This window comes from Alosa alosa, chromosome 20, assembly GCF_017589495.1.
Source record: "Alosa alosa isolate M-15738 ecotype Scorff River chromosome 20, AALO_Geno_1.1, whole genome shotgun sequence".
In the NCBI taxonomy this organism is placed as follows: domain Eukaryota; kingdom Metazoa; phylum Chordata; class Actinopteri; order Clupeiformes; family Clupeidae; genus Alosa; species Alosa alosa.
In genome coordinates this window covers 29,804,702-29,827,322 of record NC_063208.1, presented here as the reverse complement: position 1 = coordinate 29,827,322, position 22,621 = coordinate 29,804,702, and the positions used below count along the sequence as shown (strand labels likewise).

General features: G+C 39.7%; 1 protein-coding gene across 2 annotated transcripts; it reads right to left on the bottom strand.

Moving 5' to 3' along the window:
• Positions 1-761: 761 nt before the first annotated feature.
• On the bottom strand, positions 762-18,679 carry mfsd2ab (major facilitator superfamily domain containing 2ab). Of its 2 annotated transcripts, none has more exons than XM_048229390.1 (14): positions 18,384-18,679; positions 16,078-16,203; positions 15,177-15,301; positions 8,636-8,759; positions 8,443-8,521; positions 8,090-8,259; positions 7,718-7,808; positions 7,453-7,571; positions 7,182-7,265; positions 6,761-6,844; positions 6,491-6,603; positions 6,035-6,178; positions 4,150-4,326; positions 762-2,650 (listed from the first exon to the last, which is right to left on the bottom strand). In XM_048229390.1, exons 1-14 carry the CDS (start codon positions 18,483-18,485, stop codon positions 2,578-2,580), a joined length of 1,611 nt encoding a protein of 536 aa, XP_048085347.1. In that variant the 5' UTR covers positions 18,486-18,679; the 3' UTR covers positions 762-2,577. The 2 variants fall into 2 exon arrangements, with proteins under 2 accessions (XP_048085347.1, XP_048085349.1); XM_048229392.1 differs by lacking the exon at positions 18,384-18,679 and adding an exon at positions 16,316-16,353.
• Positions 18,680-22,621: the final 3,942 nt, after the last annotated feature.

Sequence of the window (22,621 nt, the reverse complement as noted above, 5' to 3'; positions counted from 1 at the left end):
TTTGTACCTATTTGCTTTTTTTGGGCTTTCTCTTCGTTTTTTCACTCGAAATGAGATGTTGTATGCTTATGAGTTACTCCGTAGCTGATTAACCTAAGACATGCTCTAAAACTCGTTAGATACGGATTTTCCCAAAACGTCAATGGGAGAAATGAATGGGAAATTTACTTTCGGAAACTAAGCTCTCTCGGAGGAGGGGCGGGACTGTGATAGCAGAATTCAAAATACAATACAACAATGTACGCAATAGTTAAAGCAAATAGTGCAATCTTCTGACTTTTGAGTTACTGGTGGAGACCAATTTTAACAAGAATATAATCAATATGCTAATTATTGTAAAAAAAAATATCAAGACATTGAACATACCAAAAGTTCAGGAAAATACATTTTAATTCAATGGCGTTTCAAGGTAGACATGACCACCCCAACTATTGTAGAATATCCATGACCATAACATTGTGTACTTGTTAGCTCATGACACAATAGCGTTGTCTATAGCACATATACACAAATACAATACAACAATGTACATGCAAATGATAGTTAAAGCAAACAGTGTAATTGCTCTGGGCAGCCGTGGCCCACTGGTTAGCACTCTGGACTTGACCAGTGGGCCACGGCTGAAGTGCCCTTGAGGAAGGCACCTAACTCCTCACTGCTCCCCGAGCGCCGCTGTGGTTGCAGGCAGCTCACTGCGCTGGGATTAGTGTGTGCTTCACCTCACTGTGTGCTGTGTTTCACTAATTCACGGATTGGGTTAAATGCAGAGACCAAAATTCTCTCACGGGATCAAAAGAGTATATATAATAATAATAATATTAATAATAATAATAAAATAAAGTAATCTTTTGACTTTTGCTTTCCATGCACCATGTAGTTTTAATACAGTCTTTATGTGCTGAGAAGATGTTTAATGACAGCTTTACACTGATGAGGTATAATGAAATTATATTCTATAACAACGACTTCATTTACAATATGTTAACAGCTATATTTAAACAGCGTTAAGAAGGCACATCCACTTCCAAGGTTAACAAAAAGATATTTACAGAACTTTACATTATGTACATATTCACAGTAATAGTTTCCCGACTGAATTCTCAATCCTTAAGATGGAAAGCTCTAACCCACATCAAAAGTAGGTAGCAATTCAGAGAACATTTGATTAAAAAAAGGTCCAGCATACATTGGAATGTCAGAGAAGTGGGTTGTTTGGTAAATAATAGTTCATTCATGGAAAAAGATGTTATAAATGGCCATTACATTTCTCAGATCCAAGTGTACTTATCTCAATATTTTGTCTAGATATCTCCATATGTTCACCTAAAATATACACAACACAAACCATATATCAATAGCGCAATTTTAGGCTGATATGGGCAATCTCAAAGACCTGAATCACACCTTGATTTACAGATATGTAGACAAAAATAAAGTAATCCACGACACACCTCGACACAAACCTTCACAACAGCACTTCCCTTTTATAAGCATATTTGGGCAGTGAGAAGATTACGGTAGAACAACACAGTAAGATTAAGATCAAACTCATGTTGCAGGTTTGCATTTAGCCAAGAAATATATTTTACAGGTTTGCAGGAATCAAAATAAAATATATATAATATATTCTTTAATCAGGGCACAGGAACAAAATTGTGGCATTTACAAGTGCAGAATATATGTAAACTCTCAAAATATTTTAAACAGATTTAATAAATACTTAAATATGATTGTTTACCTCTGTTACTAACAGTTCTGGATCTGCCAGACAATCTAACCTACATTCAGCAGTATGACAGATCTGCACAGTCCTTAGGAAATGAAAGCTGTGAAGTGCTGTGCTGAATAATGCAACATTTGAACCCATCCACCCCTGGCAATGATTCTGACTTGGACATGTATATCTGAAGGATGTCCGTTCAAGTATTGAGCATAGTCCCAACAAGAATATTCTGAAAAAGCAGTCTTAAAGTGAAAACCCTAAAAAGGGATTAGCCTCACCTTGTAAACAGTAGAAAATACATTCATCATTCACCATGAAGCTTTGAACGTGCACATTGGATAGACAAATACATTTCTTCATGTCAACTGTATCCATTATTAGAGGTAAATATAATTAAAAATGGCACCCTATGAAAATACATGTAATGTCACATTTCTTAATAACCCCACCCTAAGAAAAGGTATGAATTCCATAGTGCATTATCTTGTCAAGTGCACCAATATCACACATGACATCAATCCCATTTGGCCAGGCAGCAGGTGCACTCGTAATGCCAACCAAAACAGGTCCAGGCTGCATCACATTATAAGGTTTTGTGCAATAAAATAAATAAAACAGTTGGTATCTTGTGAGATATCACTAACGGTACATTTGTGGTCTGAGATGGAGAAGGCACAGTCAAGTCTCAATATCACTGCCCTGTGAAGGCTCCGACACCTGTGGAGACGATGCAAATCACCATCTTAGCGCTCAGATCCCCAAGCAGTCGAGTCCAGCTGATCTTGGTTTTGGTCAATCAGCTCATCCTCAGGTTCAGGAAGCAAATGATTGTGCTCAGACTGGTCCACAGACATTTAGACAGAACTACCCGACTCTGTGGATTCTGATTCGGAGTCTCTGATTCTGAGGTTCTGAGTCTCTTTCTCCCTAAGAAAAACACAAACCCAACTGTTAAAGCAGAAGGAATAGATGGGCAAGATATATCAGCCAGTGGTCTGCATATGAATCACAGCCCTCAAGGTGGAGTTTGGTTGCCATTTGCTTGAGTCACTATGGCAGCATGGTTTATACTCCCCCCCCCCCATTTTTCGTCCTCCAGTGAATTTCAGCCAATCAGATTACCAGCAATTTTTTTAACAAAGATGCAATTGCTATTTTAAGATGGAGAAGTCAACTGGAAAGATAACAACAACAAGATGACTATTTGGCCTTACATAAAATAGGTGTTTTTGCTGTAGGTTTGCAGTGTGCAGAGACTATTTGTGTGACACAGCTTGTGTTGCTACATGCTAAGTTTGACATCTGTTACTATCAAAGGAAGGTCTTTGTTTTGACCCAAAATGCAAGTCATGATTCAGCCAATTGCTGTTGTTACACGGAACAGAACGTCCCTCCCTCCACATACACGATAGCAACGCCGCAATGGAGCCCATCGATATTTATATACCAACTAGGGCTGTGTATTGGCAAGAATCTGGCAATATGATACATATCACGATACATAGGTTACGATTCAATTTATTAGTGGGTTTAATCCAGCAAGCCCACTATTGTTCTTCTTAAGTTTTCTTTATTTCTTTCTTTATTTATTATTCCTTTTCACCCACTTTTTGTATGAACTACTGCTCCTAGACTGTTTGAGCTATCGACGCGGATCCAACTCCAAAAATTCAGGCCCGAACCGGTGTAGCTTGCTTGTTACTTTCGTGTAGCTGGTCCTTGTCGTTTTCGCGTTATTTCTGTTTTTCTGCGTTTTTGGGCCCCATTGAAATGAATGGCGGAATGTTCAGGATTCTGATTTCGATTATGACATCACAGCTCTAATTGTTTAAGCTTGCACCTGGCAGAGTTCTAAGCCATCTGGTAATGTCTAATGGGCTGGGCTGGGCTGGGCTGGGCTGTCTGTGTATTTTCATAAATGAGGTACCGTTGGAATCCTTGGATGAGGCCGAGTTCCATGCCCCTGATCAAACCCACTCTTGCAGTTCCTCGGAACCGCAATTCTAGTTTAATTTAAATATTGTGCAAAAGGCGATATATTGCAATTTTAATATATTGTCTAATTCTAGAAAAAGTTATATTCTAAAGAAGACACCATACACATAAAATGTAGGTAAAAAAAAGTTTGCTTTAGACAAACAATTCTGTACACTGTACAGTACAGCTCTGCCTATGTCAATAACAAAATAAAGTGCTTTCATGTAAACTATTATAACCCAACTTTTCAAACCTTTAAAAAAAAAAAAAAAAAAAAACTACTTCTATTTCATTCAGTTGTAGTTCTCAGACTTGGGGGTGGAAAGAGCCATGACACTATCCCCTTAGTGAAATTTTGCTCTTACCACAATTTTCAGTTATTGCAGCCACTAACACAGTATTAATGTATGACCTTTGGTGTTTGGATAGAGCACATACAAGGGCCTTACCGCTGGTGCTGTAGCATTTTGCGGTTCCGTTGCCGTGTTTCCTCATTTATAGGGTAGAGAACGAAGATCACAAGGCCGATGATGAGGAGTCCGATGGGGGCAGCTGATACCAGAATCTTGAGTGTCAAGCCTACCTCCTCTGGCTGTGTGCAGCCGCTTGTGATGTACCCTGCAAAACTAACATGCAGAGGAAAAATATGAATTCCCAGAACTATCAGGGCAAGTGGAGATTAAGCCACACACATGTACATGGGTGGCCTAAATCTAGTGAGCTGTCTGTGACCTTGAACCCAACCAGACTGTTTTTCTGAAGTCCTGTGTTTTACTTACTGATTGGGCGTAATCTGATTAAATATCAAAGTCAGGTTGCTGGGGAGACCAGGCATAACTCCTGTATGCTACAGTGTCAACGGTGCAACAATAATGGCCAAGTATGTCCAAATCCCACATCAAAGCCTCAGTTGACTTGGGAAAGTCAAATGTGATCTTTGTATATCACATTGCACTTTTCTGCTTTTTTGCACTACTGGTTAGACGCAAACTGCATTTCGTTGGCTTTGTACTTGTACTATGGTGACTACATGTGTTAACCCTTAGAACCCTAAGCTGTTTTTAGGGCATTTTAACTACCTTTATTCATAAGGATTTATTCTGGTCATTGTAAGTGCCACACACACATATTATGTATTGTTGTTTTCAGCAGAGTCTAGGCTATCCAGATCTGCCATCATTTCATGTATTAGTACTAGCATTGACATGTATATGACATATATTGACATGTATCTCACCACAACAAGCTCATAGCTCTACATGCATTTCATGTTTGTGTAGGGCTGACTGTCCTGAATTGGGCAATATAATTGCCATGTTGGAGGGATACTCTGGCGCTGAGCAATGTACAGAAATATGTGGTGTGTGATTTAAGGAAATAAATGCCATTTTTTATTTAGTGATGAAAAATGACTTTTCTGCGCTCCATATCTGTGACACGAACTGATCTGACCAGACTTGACCCGAGGTTGCGTGTTAGCCTGCGTGCCTATGTGTATGCACTCATAATGATTCTCAACTTTTTACTGGATTGCCATGAACAAAGTAAAGGCAAAAAAGGTGTTTCTTTGTTCAACAAATTGGGATGTAATGTGAGCCTTGAATTGGATGCCATGCAGGAATTTGCTAGGATCTCAAAACCGGATAATGAGCATGCTTTGCCATAGAGAAACACACGATAGCGCTGGATTATAAACATGCTTTGCCACAAAAACAGACAAAAACGTGGGGTAAGTCCAGCTATATGAAGTTATTATTTTGCTGTCAATTCGTCTGTTTCATCACCCAGAAGGATGTATTTGGTATCAAACGATAGCTCTGTGTCTCCTCTTTCATCTGACATGCGTGGCATATCTATCCGATCACGGGTCCGCGAGTAATTCAAACGAGAGTAATGGGTGTGCAGCGTTGGTTTGTGTACCTGACGTTATTATTTTGCAGTCACTTAGTCTGTTTTCATAAGCCAGAAGGATCGATATACATGGTACCAATGGATAGCCCTGTATCTCCTCTTTCATCTGATATGCTTGCCGTATCTATGCAATCACGGGTTCTCGAGTAATTCAAAGGAGAGTAATGGGTGCGCAGGTGAACGCAGAGAAGTATAGACTGTAAATATGATGCAATTTGATTTAATTTCAAGATTTTTTTACATATTCATACTTTAACGCACAGACTAGTGCCTGGTCTCGTTGGAAAGCCCCACTTCTCCTCTGTCACGCAATAAAGATTTCATCTCGCTGCGATGAACAGTTGCGGAGAAATGTAACAGAAGAGAGGGTGTGTTTTTTGATGCACTTTGCGTCAATCGGGTTCTAAGGGTTAAGCAACTTACTGGAGGCTCAGAGTCGATATGCCAAGTGACACTCCAGAGGCAAACTTGGTAAAGAAGACATAAAAAGAGTAGAATATAGCTTCGTGGCCTTGCAAGTCAGGGTTTTTCACTTTGAAGTCATCAACAACATCAGGTAGCATAGACCTGCAGAGCATAGTAAAACACAAAAAGACATATTTATGGAGGCTTAACATCAATTAATACACAAAATGAACATAATGAGCTGGATGTAAAAAAGGTGGATGTAAAATCATCGCAGACACACAATTGATAGAAAGTCAACACTTAGACAGTCACTTCAGCACAAACACAGTCATCCAGGCAAAGGTAAAACAGTGTACCAAAATCACACAGTACAGCCTCCAAGCATCTTCCATCAATCCTATGTTTACGCAACAACTCATCAACAAGCTATGCACCTCAGCAAGAGTATTTAGTGCTCTCAAGGTCACTCACCATGGCAACAGGAATGCGGCTGCAACACTGACACCAGCCACAAATGACACAATGTAGGTCACGACAAGGTTGCTCTTCACAAAAACCACCAGGACCAGGAATGGTATTACGAACTAGACATCCATACAAATCAATATAGTATATGTTAGTGTTTGCCATATAAATGCTATATTTGTTATGTATTCCCTGCAAGACTGTATGAGAACATGAGTTTGTGTGTATGCATTTGTTTTTTTTTCTTTTCAGTAGAGGGGCAGTGAAAATGTTTACCGGGATCCCAACAAAAACAGCTGTCTTCTTGCCAAAGCGCATAAGAAACCACTGCCAGAAGGGAATAGTAAGGGTTGCGGCGAGCTATGACAGAAGTGAATAAAAAAGGCATTTATTTAATTACAACTTCTTACTACACATTAAAGTCAATAATAGAAAGTCCTTGATTTCATCTGATTAATTCACACACTCAAACAGCTTCTTTTGTTTATGAAATGTCATGAAATGTTGCATGTGTCTAAAGAATGCTGTATTTATTGTGTGGATTAGTACATAAGTAAGTAAGTATTTCTAAGGCACATTTTCTAGCAGAATGTCTGTCACTTTGAGTGACCAAAGATACACACAAACAATACACACAACATTAATACTCAACATGAAATCCATAGGCATCTCCCTTAAAGTTGATGACCTTCCTTACCATGATGACCAGTAAAATATTCTGGAAGTCATTTCGAAAGCCAAGTGTGTAGCAGCAGAACAGCGCAAAATTGCCTTCCAGGAGCTGTGGATACATACATACATACAGTAGAGACACATGAGAGTATAGCCAAACCTGACATCTGCAAATGCTCTCACAAAACCAACATAAAAAGAAACATGGCCATCAAAGTGCTTTGGCTTGGGTAGAGGTACATGGGGCATCCTTATCCATACTGTATGGCGTACATAAAATACCCCTTAATGCTCACCATGAAAGCCAGAGAAGTGAAGAGAAAGCCCATGACCAATTTGGTGTACGGTCCATGTCCCATTACCAGATGAATACCCTGCCAGAATGAGATGGGCTCATTCTTTGTTTTTCCAAGATCTAGAGGGGGATGGTGGAGTGGGTATCATCAAAACAAACAAACATAAATAACAACAAAGCATGTGGGTTGCATTAAAATCAATCAGACCATCATTGATTAAATTAACAAAAATCTGAAATCTGAGAGACCAACTGGCTGTGCTCACCTTTGCGCTCCCTTACTCCAAAGAACAGAACCACAGCACACAGAACATAGATTGCACAGATGATACCTGAAGCAATCATGTAGGCTTCCCTCTGTTGGACATGACCAATCAACAAAATCAACAAAAAAGCAAACACACAATATTTGCACACATTCATCATAACAATTTGATCTTTTAATATTTGTAAAAGTTGTAAACTTTGTAGATCAATATGTACAGATATCAGAACGTCAACTCTGAAACTCAGAACACATGTGTTTCTAGTGGCTTTTAACACACTAGATCTCATTCGGTCTGGGTGATGTTAAAGAATAAAAACAAAAAACTGCACAGCTATGGTCAATACCATTGCAGTCCTTCTTGAGGTCTTACTGTGCGGGTGAGGTCGATTGGCATCAGAGAGAGATGGCTTGGATGGCTGGCATTTTGATCAGCATCCAGTGGAGTCAGGGTAGAGTTGATGCAGGGCGTATTGGCCATGCCCACTATTTGTCCCTGGATGCCTGTACCAATAACTGTACCCAGGACCTCCACCGTCATTCCTGGCAGTGGTCAGACAGTGGTCAGCATTAACATAAAGCATTACCATAAACGTCTGATTAATCAGTATCTTATTTAATATATGGGACTTATCACCTTTTTAGATGTATGGTATTAATTTCAAGTAGTATACTGTATGCCCTCTGTGGGCTACACAAACTGATAGGCAGTATGGAATGACTTACTGTAGGCGGTGGCTGAGTCTCTCTCTTTCTGCTCATGACTAATGAACATTGTGAGTGCAGAGTACGGCACATGGAAACACTGGATGAGGATACACAGGAATATATTTTGAACACAGGGATATATTTTCAGCAATTAATTTGTGCTGAAACAGTGATGCAAAGTGGAAGAGACTAGACTAGATGGGTTACTTACTGTCTGTAATGTCTGGAAGAGGCAGTACCACAACAGGTACCAAACCACCTTGCCCTGGTCCAGATCAGGAACATACCAGATGAGGAAGTAGGAGATAATAGCAAGTGGAGTAGACAATATGATCCTGGAATGGCAAACAGTTGAGTTAACAAACTTATTAACAGTTTATTTACAGTTGGGACATTGTATAAAATGTGAATAAAAACAGAATGTAATAGTCATATTTAGTTGCAAAAAGAACACAGACAACATATTAAATGTTGAAAATATATGTTAATTTCAAATTTGATACCAGCAACATGTTTCAAAAAAAGTTGGGACGGGGTAACAAAATGCTGGAAAAGTTGTGTGATGATAAAGAAAACAAAAGAAAGAATGTTTCACAACTAATTATGGTAAGTGGCAAGTGGGTATGAAAAAGAGCATCCTAGAGGCAAGTAAAGATGTAGGGGAATTCATCACTCTGAGTAAACTTGTGTCTTATGGACCTCAGATGGCACTGCATCAATACCAGACCTGTTTCCAGACCGGTCATTGCATGGGCTCAGGAAAACCTCTGATAACCATTGTCTATGTGCACAGTTTGATACTCAATTCAAAAACTGAAGCCAAAATTGTAACAGCTACAATTGTATTGAGACATGATACGGAAAATACCACCCTCTTATCTGGGCCTGAGCTTGTTTAAAATGGACTGAGGTAACGTGGAAATAGGTCCTGTGGTTAGACCAATCAAAGTTTGCCATTCTTTTTGGAAATCGGACTCATCTGGGCTAAAGAGGAGAGGGCCTATCTAAGTATTCAACCTATTCAACTTGTTTTAGTGCTCAGTTTGAAACCCAACATCTATGAAGGTGTGGAGGAGCATTAGTGCCTACAGCATGGGCATCTTTCACATCTGGCAAAGCACAATCAATTCTGAATGATGTACACAGGTTTTGAGCAACATATACGGCCATCCAGGCAATGTCTTTTCCAGGGACGACCTTGAATATTTTAGGAAAACCATGCCAAAAGGAATTCTGCACATATTTAAATAGCATTTATCCATAGAGGAAGAATCCAGGTGCTAAGATGGCCTGTCTGTAGTCCAGATTTAACAAAATTAACATAATATTTTTCATGAAATATTCCAAATTTTCATTTTCAACATTAGATATGTTGTCTATGTCCTTTGTCTTGTATATTATCACATTCTGTTTTTATTTGCATTTTACACAATGCCCCAACTTTTTCTGTTTTGGGGTTGTAATACTGTAATAATAATAAACTGTATTTGTATAGCACCTTTCATCCACAGAATACATGTGTATTATACTTATCATACATAAGATATATACTTAAAAAAAAAAAAAAAAAAAAAAGATCAGCCATTTCTTTTTACAACAGTCGTTTGGGGTTGAAGCCCCAGCAAAATGGCCTGACGACACCAATGTCCTCCAGGATATATCTATATCTAGGAAGAAAGTGATCGAATTATGTGAAACTACGCATGCATGCAACCTCCAACCTATGTCCCTGGTATGAAAAATAAAATTTCATGACTTTTCCAAAAGTTTCAATGAATTTACTTAATTCTATGATTTCAGGCCTGGAAAAAGAGATTTTACAATTCCATGACTTTTCCAGATTTTCCATGACAATGGGAACCGTGTATAGTGAAAGATTCAGAGCCAACAAAGGGAGGTTGTAAAAAGTGGGTCATTCCGTGTCAGATCGGATAAGGTTACTGCTACACTGTCTCAGATTTGGTCAAACCTAGTCTACATCATGAATGGGACCCAAGACAAAGGCCTGTAAATTATTTCTGAAATCTGGTCTTCATTTTTTAGCCTCTGATATTAGGCTACTTCAGTTTGACATCATGAAAAATACATTTGCCCTGCCACCACTGCGAAAGCCTTCCTGGCAGAATTTCCAAAACATTAAATATCTGGGTTCCCACTCTAAGTCAAATGTAAAAAATTGCATGACTTTTCCCTGACAAAAAAAATGAAATTCCATGACCTACTATATAATGAATGGTACAATATACCTACCAAAAATTTCAGAGCAGCCGCAGAGCGTTCAAAATATTTTACTTTTTTAGAGTGGGAGATGAATAAATGGGCATTGAATAAACAAAGTTGGGCTAACCACAACTACAAGCAGTAAAGCTAATAACCAGATATACACCAATTCTGCGGGGAAATATATCTGTATTAATGTATTTTGGCAAGTAAATTTTAAACTGCAAAACAAACATATTTCCAAGACATATTTCCAAGAATGATCAAATTCCCTGACTTTCCATGTATGGAATAAACTTCCTAAAATTCCATGATATTTCAGGGTTCCCACAGGTCATGACATGACGATATTTAATCAATTACTTGTACAAACTGACAACAGTCTACGTTCAAGCTCATGAGCATGCAACCCCCCCAATAGACCCATCTTTTTAATGCAGGCTACTGCTCATTGCTGCACCTGCCCCAGTGATAGTTAAGTCACTGGGAATATAAGACATATTCAGTTGTTAAAGATCCATTGACAAACTTGGATCTGTTTTCTCTTATTTATGAACTTATTCACTCTTATTTATATAACTAAACTAACCCCCAACACACACACACGCACACACGCACATGAACTATAGTAACCCACTTAAAAATGCTTTATGTACTCTGGAAAGAAGAACTGGTTGAGGAAGATTTGATTGGTCTAGCCTGCAACACACCACTGTTGTCTGCCCAATCGGCAGCCTCCCCCACCCCCTTCACGGCATGCTTCTAAAATGCATTTCTTTCTCCCAAGTTTGAGGCGGCAAAATAGACTGCATCTCTAGACAGCAACATTTCTGCCTACATTGTCAATCTGGTGGTGAGAAATCCCATGATGCCTCTTTTCAACACCTCAGATCTGCTGCATTTTCAAACAATGTGTGTCTGCTCCTTGTTTGTTGTGCTACCATGTCTACTTTTGGATCTAGTTATTCCAAAATGTAGCAAAGATAATGTTATCATCTCAACTACATATAGCCTACTTTAGTCAACTTAAATACTAAATTAACACCAAACATTAACACTCACTCATCTATCTTCCCTAATACCCCCTTCACATATGCCTTCAGCTGATGTCAATAAAAATCCAAAACACACAGACACCCATATGGCTATATGTCACTGGTTTCTTGTTACACCAGGGAATAGCAGATCTCAACCAGTTCTTTAAAGCAGCTTGTGTTTTTATGTATGCTGAGAACTCTAAAAGCAAGAACAAGCAAGTTCATCTGTTTGTAGCCTGAGGGCCACTTTGTGTGTGTGTGTGTGTGTGTGTATATATGTGTGCATATTCAGTAAATGTCTGAGTAGACAGTGGCACAGAACTAAAAGTCATCTGTTTGTAGCCTGAGCTTTAAAATGTCAGCCATGCAGTACTAAAGTCCTGCACCCATATTAAGAAAAGTATGCTTTGACACCCAAATATATTTTATAAAGGCATTCCAGTTTTTAAAATATATATATATATTAATGACAGGAACAGTGTTATTCACATATCTGTCGAACCATTCCATTCGTCCGACTGATCTCAAACTTGGCAGGTGTCTTGCAGATGAGATTGCGGAAATAGGTACATAATATATTTTATTGTTTAAGGATAATACAGCGATGTGGCTCATGGCAGATATCACGGCTATGGTTTAAATTTCCTTCTGATGTGTAGTAAACCAATGTCACACAGTAAGTAGCCTACAGAAAACACTCAATTGATGTGATTTAATGATGACTTGTTAAATGTATGGCTACAAGTTTGAGATCAGTCGGACGAATGGAATGGTTCAAATTTCCTTCTGATGTGTAATAAACCATTGTAGCCATACATTTAACAAGTCATCATTATATCACATCAATTGAGTGTTTTCTGTAGGCTACTTACTGTGTGACATTGGTTTACACTACAGCAAAAAAAGTAGGCCATCAACACGTTTTTATAACTAAACTAAACTAAAACTAAACGTATCAACAGCCTACCACTGTTGCAGAAATCTTACACAAAGAAGGTATCCTTTTGATTTTTTGTACATTTTTGCACATTCCAACATAAGGAAGCAGCATGGGAAACTTGTTGTTTTTCTGTCTTATTTTCAAACTATTTTTCTGAGCCTGATGTACAGCTGTTTCAAGAAGGTCTGGTGTCCCTTTGTTATGACACACTTCCTGCAACGGTCACTCGTCTCTAAATGACTTAACTCCCTCTCCTCTCAAGGAGTGGCAGACAGAGCGTGATGTCACTTACAGGCTACCAGAGACTGTTTTTCCAGTCACATCGTTGCAAATTTCATATGACAATGTATCATTCCACAATCATTCAATTAGGCTCTATATATAGCCCTAACTCAAAAAAGCTGTTAGGCCTATGTCATTTTTATCTGTAAAAATGTCACATGCAGCCATGCTATAAGCATTCTGCTTACAGCACTTTATAATAATATTCTAGATTCATTATTGAATGCTTAGCCGGAATGATGTTTTCCCCTCATCCTATCTTTAAAGAAGGCCTACCTGAGGGCATGTAATTGGGCTATAGGTTTTCTATAAGAATAGCATGTTTGAATGGGCACTGTTGTAGTCCAATATACTAAAATACCCAGAATGGCAACAATTTCCACTTGCAAAATTGTACTATAGTTATGCATTTAGAGTTCAATTCAGTTGCAAAGGTTGACATAGGGGGCAATATTCACTAGGACAGTACCATAACCACATGACATGAGTAATGAAACAAACTAAACGGCAGATTTCTGTCCAGCTGTGCCAACATAACAAAATCTGACTGAAATTCCACTTTGGTAGTGTTTTTTTTTTAAATGAAATCCTTGATATTAGAAGAGTGTACCTTTTCTTACATTCCCTCCGTCTGTTTTGTTACAACTAGACAAATGTTCATGGATTCCCTCTGAAATTTTAATTAAAATGTTGATTTACACCTACAACCACCAAACACACAGGCATAGACAGAGAGAAAGACACACACTGACACACACAGTAGAGCTGTAACAATATGTGTATTCATACCAAACCACCACAGTGTGGACCTCAAAGTTCAATACATGCAGCAATACTGAGACATTCCAGGATACCGGACATACAGAAAATCTGTCGGACTTATGTTTTAAATAGCCATAACTGCCTTTACATTTAAATGGCACTAAATCACAAACTATACATTTCCACAATGCACCAGCAGTTTGTTTAGGATCAGCTTTGCACAAGCAGCGGAGAAGACCACTTTCATTCTGTGATTGCTGTGCACACACTGCGAACAAGCCGTGGGGCAGCCGTGGCCTACTGGTTAGCGATTCGGACTTGTAACCGAAGGGTTGCCGGTTCGAACCCCGACCAGTAGGCACGGCTGAAGTGCCTTTGAGCAAGGCACCTAACCCCTCACTGCTCCCCGAGCGCCGCTGTTGTTGCAGGCAGCTCACTGCGCCGGGATTAGTGTGTGCTTCACCTCACTGTGTGCCGAGTGTGTTTCACTAATTCACGTATTGGGATAAATGCAGAGACCAAATTTCCCTCACGGGATCAAAAGAGTATGTATACTTATACTTATACAAACACTAGCCTACATAATTGAAGTGCATGCAGTAGTGGAGAATCGTGGGAGTCAAATTCTCAGTGGACCAGTAGGCCTAACGTTTTAAACTTAAAAACAGGCATAATAGCATTGTTTGTTGTACATGTATAAGTTCATTACTGCACGATCACAGTCCCTTTACTCTCACTCCCAGCGGTCCCTCCCTTGGTAGCTTTATAATGAAGCAACAGCTGTGATGAACGGTCATGCAGGTTCATCTAAGAGTGGAGATCTGTACTGAAAGTTTTAGATGGGCGGCCGTGACATCTTTTTAGTGGGCCTGGATTTCACCCCTAAAATTGGAATAGTCCCAAAAAATGACTTGAAACCATGCCTAATAAATTTGAGTTGATGCAAGACAACTGCAATTGACTAATCGCAAGCCCCGCCCATCCAACGCGTATGAGCCAATGGCAGTCCAGTAGCTCCGCACAAGCAGACACACTCCGACAACTTCAGTTTACAGCTCCATTGAAATGCATTAGGAGCCGTGATTTTTGTCAGGTTTTATGGGATTTTATGGTGATGGGAGTTGAAAAGGACGGCCAACGACATGTGTGGGATTAACGCGAGACCGATACACAGAATAATGGCTTTCAATCTTAATTATGCCTTCTGTAATTATGTTAAATTAGATTAAATTATCCCTTCCCAGCTCTCCCCTATTTTAAGCAAAGGGTTAAAGGAGAAGTTCGGTGTGATATTGACCTAAAGTGTGTTGAAACATGATACCGAGTGTGAACTTTTGTCTCATAGCTCATCTCTGCTTGTCCCCTGCACTCCGAAATCTGGCACTAGTTAGCCGATGCTACCAACAGGTTTTCAAAAGGGGTACCTCGGAGGTAACTAAACTGTAGACAAAAACAAAAACAAAGCTTTCAGAGAACACACACCCTAAAGATAGCATTAGGGGGACACTTACCACGGCATCATACGGCCAAATCTTGTCCAGGGGGTCCGACTGACCAGGAAACCCACAGTTGGGTCAGTTATGGCATCCCATGCCCGACCAACAAACAGGATAATGGAGGCATAAAAAGGATCCAGCTACAAAGAGAATGAAAGCACATCAGAATAGACTTGTAAAACCATTATCAGGATTTTAAGAATCAGATGCTTAAATTAAAAAGCCATGTGTTGATATTCAATCCAGAATATCACTTAAATATCAGTGTGTTGATATTAAGGTCAGTTTGTCTAGAGAGTGGGACATCAGATACACTACAATGTACTGTACTGTACTGTATGCATGAGTCATTGATCGCAAACAAATTTGCAAGATGGTGTGAACCTCAGAGGGTGTGTATCTGCAGGGGAAATAAGGCGTTCAATATAATTCTAAAACGATATGGGTGAACATTACAAACTGCTTAGGGTCAGGTTTAACCAGCACTGTATCTTAATTAACAGTTAATCAAGCAGTTCAAGTTAGTGGTAATTGTAACAGCCAGCTGACCAACCCCACCCCACCAACCCACCCAGATTCTCCAGCCAATAATGGTCTTGATAAGCTCTATAACTCTATAGTCATTTTCTCGGTTAATAGGAGAAAAGCCTTTTCCACCCATTTATTATCTGCTACAGTGGCTACATTGTGTCCAAAATTGGCAAGTTGGCTGTTTCAGGGACCGCACACTGAGTGGATTAAAAGAAGCCTGCTCACCCAGCCATGAAGCGCATTAGAGCCTATACACAACGGGCATTGAGAAAGGTTGGAAAGGGTCATGTCCTCCATCTGAAGTTACATGTCATGTTTTTCCCCATTTTGCTGATGGAGCAAGGCCCTTCCATCTGAAGAGAAGTCAATATCCTTGACAACCTACCTGAGCAACATCCAACAAGTATATCTGCAGGAAAAAGCCAAGAGCACATCCTGTGATCTGATAGGGTGCTCCTCCGACGGCATAGCACAGTTTATTGCAAATGGAAAGCCGACTTCTCTGCTCTCCCTACAGAAAAACAGAGAGAAAAGTGTGAATAACTGTGTGAATAACTTAACAAAACATTCACTGTACTGTTTAGTGGTTCTAGCAAAGATTGTAGGTAGGCGGAGCAAGATACCTCATTACGAGTCACTTCCTGAGTTCTTAAGTCATTTGAGTTACGCCAACATTACTAAATGTGAACAAATAATGATCGTCATCATATTGAGCCATGTTAGACTACTTTCAGGAAGTCAGAGACTCCATGGTTACGGCAACAGTAAAGTGCAATCTGAAGGGATGTGGAACGCTTACAAACACCAGCAATAGCATAGTTAGAACTAATTATTAGTTTACTAGTGGGGAGCCCATATTTTACCAATATACAGTAGCCTAGTGGGTGAGTTGTTGTTAATACTTGACCTTAGGAACCACAACACTGCAGTGTGCATAGCCTTGGCAACTATTTGGAATGACTGGTCAATCTGTCTTTCACATGACCAAACACTAAACATTCATTTGAAGAGAACACTAGTTCTAGCTTTGTGTAAAAACATGCTTTGAAATTGGATAACTGGTTCGTATGTCTAAGGAGCAGTATCCAGTTGTCAGTACTCACTGGGTTATCTGGTTTGCTATAATTGCCTTGATAGGATGTGCTGAGCTAATTCACAATCTGACTACCTCTACCACACAAAGTCTGCATACACACAAAGGATCTTTCTGGTCTTATTCATCAATTTTACACTCTCAAAAATGTCTCATCATGGAGGCCATGTTTAAACATGAATATATTTAAACACTTTATTCCTAGCCTGCCCAAACTTTGTAGGTTGGAAGAGAAAAAATGTTCTTAGTATGACTGGACCATTACATTTTTGCACTGCATGCCCATTAGTTTTATATGAGGCCCTAGATTTGGAACAAATAGCAAAACTGGTGATATTGGGGGTCTTGTTAACTAACAACTAATTTTTTGTACCCACATGGCATTAATCAGTATTTTGTCTTATACAATACTTTATTAAAAAGTCCACCAAGTCATAAGCTATCGGCGCTGCGCAGCACCAGTTGTGATATTTATCTTACAGAGTTTAATCGTAGGTAATGTCATGTATGAAAACTTGTATTGTTAGGCAATACTATAAGTGCAAGTCCAGGGCAGCTGAGGTGTGGATGACATCATCGATACGCAAGCAGTGTGCGGTTTCGCTGTCTAAACGAATTAAAACGGGCTACGGTTTGAACCCTAGGCCATTCTGCAGATGACAGGCCTTAAGTTCCAAAAATACCCTGCAGCACCAAGTACACGCTGGATATGCCACCACTGTACAGCCACATGCATGCAGGCCGACACGAAAAAAGAATATCCCATGACAGAAGTGTCTGTATTAGAGAAACTACTCTTGAAGAAGCAGATACATAGCCTAATAATCTTATTTCCTCAGTGTACGTGTACTAATCTTGTGATACTTGCTTGCAGGAAGATCAACTTATTGCGCTGAAATTGCTAAATAATAAATTAGTATTTGTGTGACATTGTGATACTTGCTTGCAGGAAGATCAACTTATTGCGCTGAAATTGCTAAATAATAAATTAGTATTTGTGTGACATACAGCACACATCTATGTTTGAGAACGTTTTACCACACACACACACCGACACGTCACGTAGTCTTTACCCACGTACGTACGCACTGCAACTCACACCCAACCCCGGCAAGCACATGCAGCACAGAAATGACATTTCGATAAGTTAACGTTACGTTGAATAACGAACTAGTTATACCTGTAACGTGAGCTGGTGGCATAATACGCACAGTTCTGAGCATAACCCTTATTTATTTTATTCATCCACAATTGAACAAAATGTGTAGCCTAACTCAGGACTTCATGGGGCATTGTTGCCTTGCCTTCTACATTCTTCAACTCAGGCAAGGTGAAGTTTTCGGTAACGTCAATAGACAAGTTAACGTAACGTTATGCCCCTCACACATTCAATTTGATTTATGTAACTTAAATGTTAACTTAGGTTAGACAAATTCTCTGTTAAGTGACAGTAGACTAAGTTAGTAAAGTTAGGCCAAGTCCAGTTTTTACGTGTGAAGTTAGTTAGTTACGTTAGCGTAGTAGGCCTACCGTAACGTTACAAATCCCTATCGAATTCATTTATTGCGATCTTTTAAATTAAACATTAAATTACTTACCTTTCCCGCTAGTCCTATGGCATCAGGGTCCAATTTAACATTGACATTAACGTTACTTAACAAACTCGCACTGGAGTGTTCAACTCCTTCTCCTCTAGCCATAGCCCTCTAAACTTTCAGCAAAAATCAAAATAACAAATAGGCCTAATAAGGATGCGCTGAAGCTGCGTAAACGTTAACTCGCTAACGTTAACTAAGAACCACTTGACTGTCTGTAGCAGGCAGCCTACATTTAATTTAAGATTTTTCTCACTGACTGACTGCCAGTTAGTCAAATAGTCATCGACGCCACTCCCTCCCTCATTCATTCATCTTCCACGTAACCACAAGAACTAGCCTTTATAAGATCGCATGATCGGGCGGGGCTCCAGGGCCAGCGGGGTGGTGAGCTCATAGAATATTTGTGTCATTGTAAGATAGGCTGCTATAGCATTGTCGATCTTGCTGAGCCTGTCTCTCATACACCGAAACTCAGATTAGGTAGGCCTAGTATGAAGTTATTTTAGCCTGACGAGCCAGACCCACTAGCCTGGAAAATCCAGACCCTGATAATCTAGAAAGATTAAGGGTCTGGCCAAGAACAATTTAATGACTCGAGGGGCGGCAACAAGCATGCATTTAAAAATCTCACTGCACGCAATTGGATAACACTAGGCCTAGACCATGTTTACTCTGAATGATTTCCAATGTGTACTGTTCTCCAACGTTGCAGCGCTGTCTTCATCCGTTTAGCTGGGGTAAAAGTAACGTGCATCATTGCTCCTTGTCTCGCAGACAATTCCATTGTGCTCTCGCGAAAACTCTTGATTTCCAGGGTACAGACCCAAGTACCCCTGGCTGCAAATTACTTTGCTGCCACTAGGGTGCTTCTAGAATTCTAGGCTAAAGTAATTTTTTTTTATATATATAAAACAAAAATAATAAAAACTAGATGTAGCCTACCGCATAGTGGTAAAAAATATGACCGCCACTCACTCCTGCACATTCTCTCGGCAAAAATAACGCTGGTCAATTAGTCTCTATCTCCTACTCCATCCCTAGGCTACTCCTGCAACTTCTGTAATAAGTGTGTGCATAGTGTGTGTTGTTGTGTATGTGCATCTCGCTTGTGAGTGTGTAGGCGTAATGGTGTGTGTGTGCCTGCTTCCCTGCATATGTGTGTGTGTGCATGTGGGTGTGTTTGTATGTGTATGTGCGCATATGTGTGTGTGTACAGTATCTGTGTGTGTGTGTGTGTGTGTTTATGTGTGTATGTGTGTTTGTGTGCGTGCCTGTGTGCGTGTGTGTGTGTATGCGTGCGTGTGTGTGTGTTTATGTGTATGTGTGGTTGTGTGTGTGTGTGCGTGGGTGTGTAACTGATATGGCCACCCATGAACAGAATTCCACTAAACTTGCCATGCATTTAGATGGTGTCATAATGATCCCACACTTTACATTTGTTCAGTTTTGAACATGTTAGCCAAAGATACCTGCGATTACAACGGCTCGTTTTTACCTGTTCATTTTTAACTAGGTGGCGCTACACCTCAAATGAGTGGATATGGGATGTGTTAACATGGCCCCTGGAGACCAACGTACTAAAATAATTTGGTCATCCTAGATCCTATGGTTCTCGAGATATTCACAGAAAACTGTGTCCGGCCATCTTCAGGCCGATTGGTGTACAGTCACTAAAACACTCCATGAATGGAATTCCACAAAACTTGCCATGCATTCAGAGGGTGATTTTCGTGCAGTTTTGAAGATGTCAGCCAAAGATACCTGCGATTACATGGAATCCCTTAAAGAAATTTCAGGTTTCTGGCGAACAGTTGCAGCAAATTTGCAGTAATGTCATATGCAAATTAGGTTTGTCACCAGAAGTTCACTTGAAGTTTGCCATTATTGGCTAAGTGTAGTGGCAAATCACAGACGAACACATTTGCCACTAGTGACAAACTTCTGGCAATATTTTCTAGTGAACTCATTTGTTTTCCACAAATCACCCTCACGTTTGCTGCAAATCTGCCGCAAACATTTAATTTTTGCAAGGGATGAGTTGACATGGCCCCTTTGAGACCAACAAAAACAGTTGGTCATCCTAGGCCCTAAAGTTCTCGAGATATTCACAGAATGTTTCTGTGAACTGTTTCCGGCCTACCCTTCCTATTGTGGGGGGCCCAGTGTGGTGTGAGGGCGACTGATCAAAACAATGGTTCTGTGTCATCCATGTGGGCCTACATGCCCACCAAGTTTCGTGCAGCCCAGTCTTTCAGTGTCCCAGGAATCATTGAAACACAAATTTACTTAAAAAATCTGGAAGAAAAAAAACTCACTAGCGCAGCGATTATAATAAACGGCAGGCGTAAGCTGCTTGTGGTAGGCTAACAGAACTGTGAAGCTCAGGCCTACTTAACAACTTAACCTCTAAGGCATAGTCCATGATTGCATCCCAAAGTTTGCCTTGTCAGTCAAAAGTTTACTCATACACACATAGGTCTACACCACAGATAACCTCATACCCTCCAGGCCCTCACTAAAAAAAAGAAATCAATGCCACCATATCAGTGTCAAGTTCACATTGCCCCAATCAATGTCAATAGCAAATATTCAGCATGTTGGTGAATACCAGTTTGACACTTGACATTTAGGTGGCAATGCAAAGTGAACAGTTAATAGGTAGCCTATAGGAAGAAGAGGATAAATATATAAGACAATAGAAGATCCAAAAATCGCTATCTTACTCAAGCCTTCTTGATTCTGCTGGACACTGAAGCAAAATATTTTTGAGAGGTATACCCATACCTGCCAACACTGTCATCTCCCGGCATCCTCCGGTTTTGTTATTTCTTTGTTATTAGTCTGACATTTCTCAGGTTACCAGATTGTGTATGAAATACACCCTACACATACACAATCAATTACTTTCAATTTAAACCTTTTTGTCATAAATCCTGGCAACCCAAAAACCAAATGATGAAGCGGGTGCACACTACGCAACCACGGAGTCTCGCAAGCAAGCGGATTAGTTTAATAGTCTACTTCACAACTAGCTGTTGTCAAATTGTTAGGCAAGAAATGTTGTGATTAACACATCACATAAACTGTTATTGAGTGTTGTTGACACACAATAAGAAACTTGTGTTCTCTGAGTTTTGGAGGTGGTGAATACATAACTGGCATACATGTTTCGGTAAAGCAAATTGTTTCGACACAGTGTGTTGGAGCTTGTATCAAATTGGCATAAACATGTGACTGATGACGTCAGAAGGATCAAATGTCACTGAAAGGTTTTTGCTGGATTCCAAAGTTTGTTGCTGCCCTGATACCCCACAGGGGCACTGCTGTATTCTATTCTGTATTGGCCATTCTGTCTCTTCATGTTGGAAGCTTCATTCGACTGTGTTCATCAAGTTCTGTGTCAAGTTCTGCTGTCATTTCTGCTGACCACCAGATGTCAATAAAAAAAAAAAAGAGTGCATTAATCACTGTTATTTACAGACTTTCATGAACCATTATCAGTGAATGATATTGACAAACATTAAAAATCCATCTAATGTTAGCTAACACGGTCGAAGTAGAAGCTGTAACAGTTAGTCTCTTCACAAGTCACACGTACGGTAATAATCATGCCAAACAACATCTAATTAATTCATTCAGGGTAACGCCCTATTTCACCTTGATGTAGACCTACTTAAAGGAACCGTATGTAAGAAATGTATTTCGATTCATCATAAAATAGCCCTGATATGTCACTAGACATTAAGAAATCATGTTCATTTCAAATACTTATATCACTGACAACAGTAGTCCAGTCAGGATATTGTCATTTAAAAAGTGAAGTTGCAGCCCTCAACTGATGTTGATGTTTTGTCATGTCATGTCGTATTTTGGCCTGATGCGCCACCCTCCACCTAACTGCTAGTCCCAAAGTCAGTAGTGTTTCGGCATCCTGGGTTGGCAACCTTGAGTCAGGGGGGAGGGGGAGGGGATACACCGCTCTACAGTAATTTGAAAGTGATTGCAATACCGGTTTTGGCCACAATCTTACATATGGTTCCTTTAAGTAAAATAAAGTAAAGTAAAAAAACATCTGGTTTTGTAAATCCATAAGCAAAAAACAGAACACCCAATAGTGGGTCAAATACAAAGAGATGAATATAAACCAATAATGGGTTATTTTGACCCATCATGTTTGTAAGAATGACCCATAGTTGGTTTAGTAAGAGTAACCCAACTTAGAGTTAAAGTCACCAACC

What these genes read in the sequence shown, in the direction of transcription:
- mfsd2ab (XM_048229390.1), bottom strand. Translation starts at nt 18,485, where the DNA reads ATGGCTAGAGGAGAAGGAGTTGAACACTCCAGTGCGAGTTTGTTAAGT. An exon ending in CTGTTTTTGTTGGGATCCCG is followed by an intron (nt 6,604 to 6,760) that starts GTAAACATTTTC and finishes ATGGATGTCTAG; the next exon opens with TTCGTAATACCATTCCTGGT. An exon ending in ATATCGACTCTGAGCCTCCA is followed by an intron (nt 4,327 to 6,034) that starts GTAAGTTGCTTA and finishes TCTGCATGTTAG; the next exon opens with TTTTGCAGGGTACATCACAA.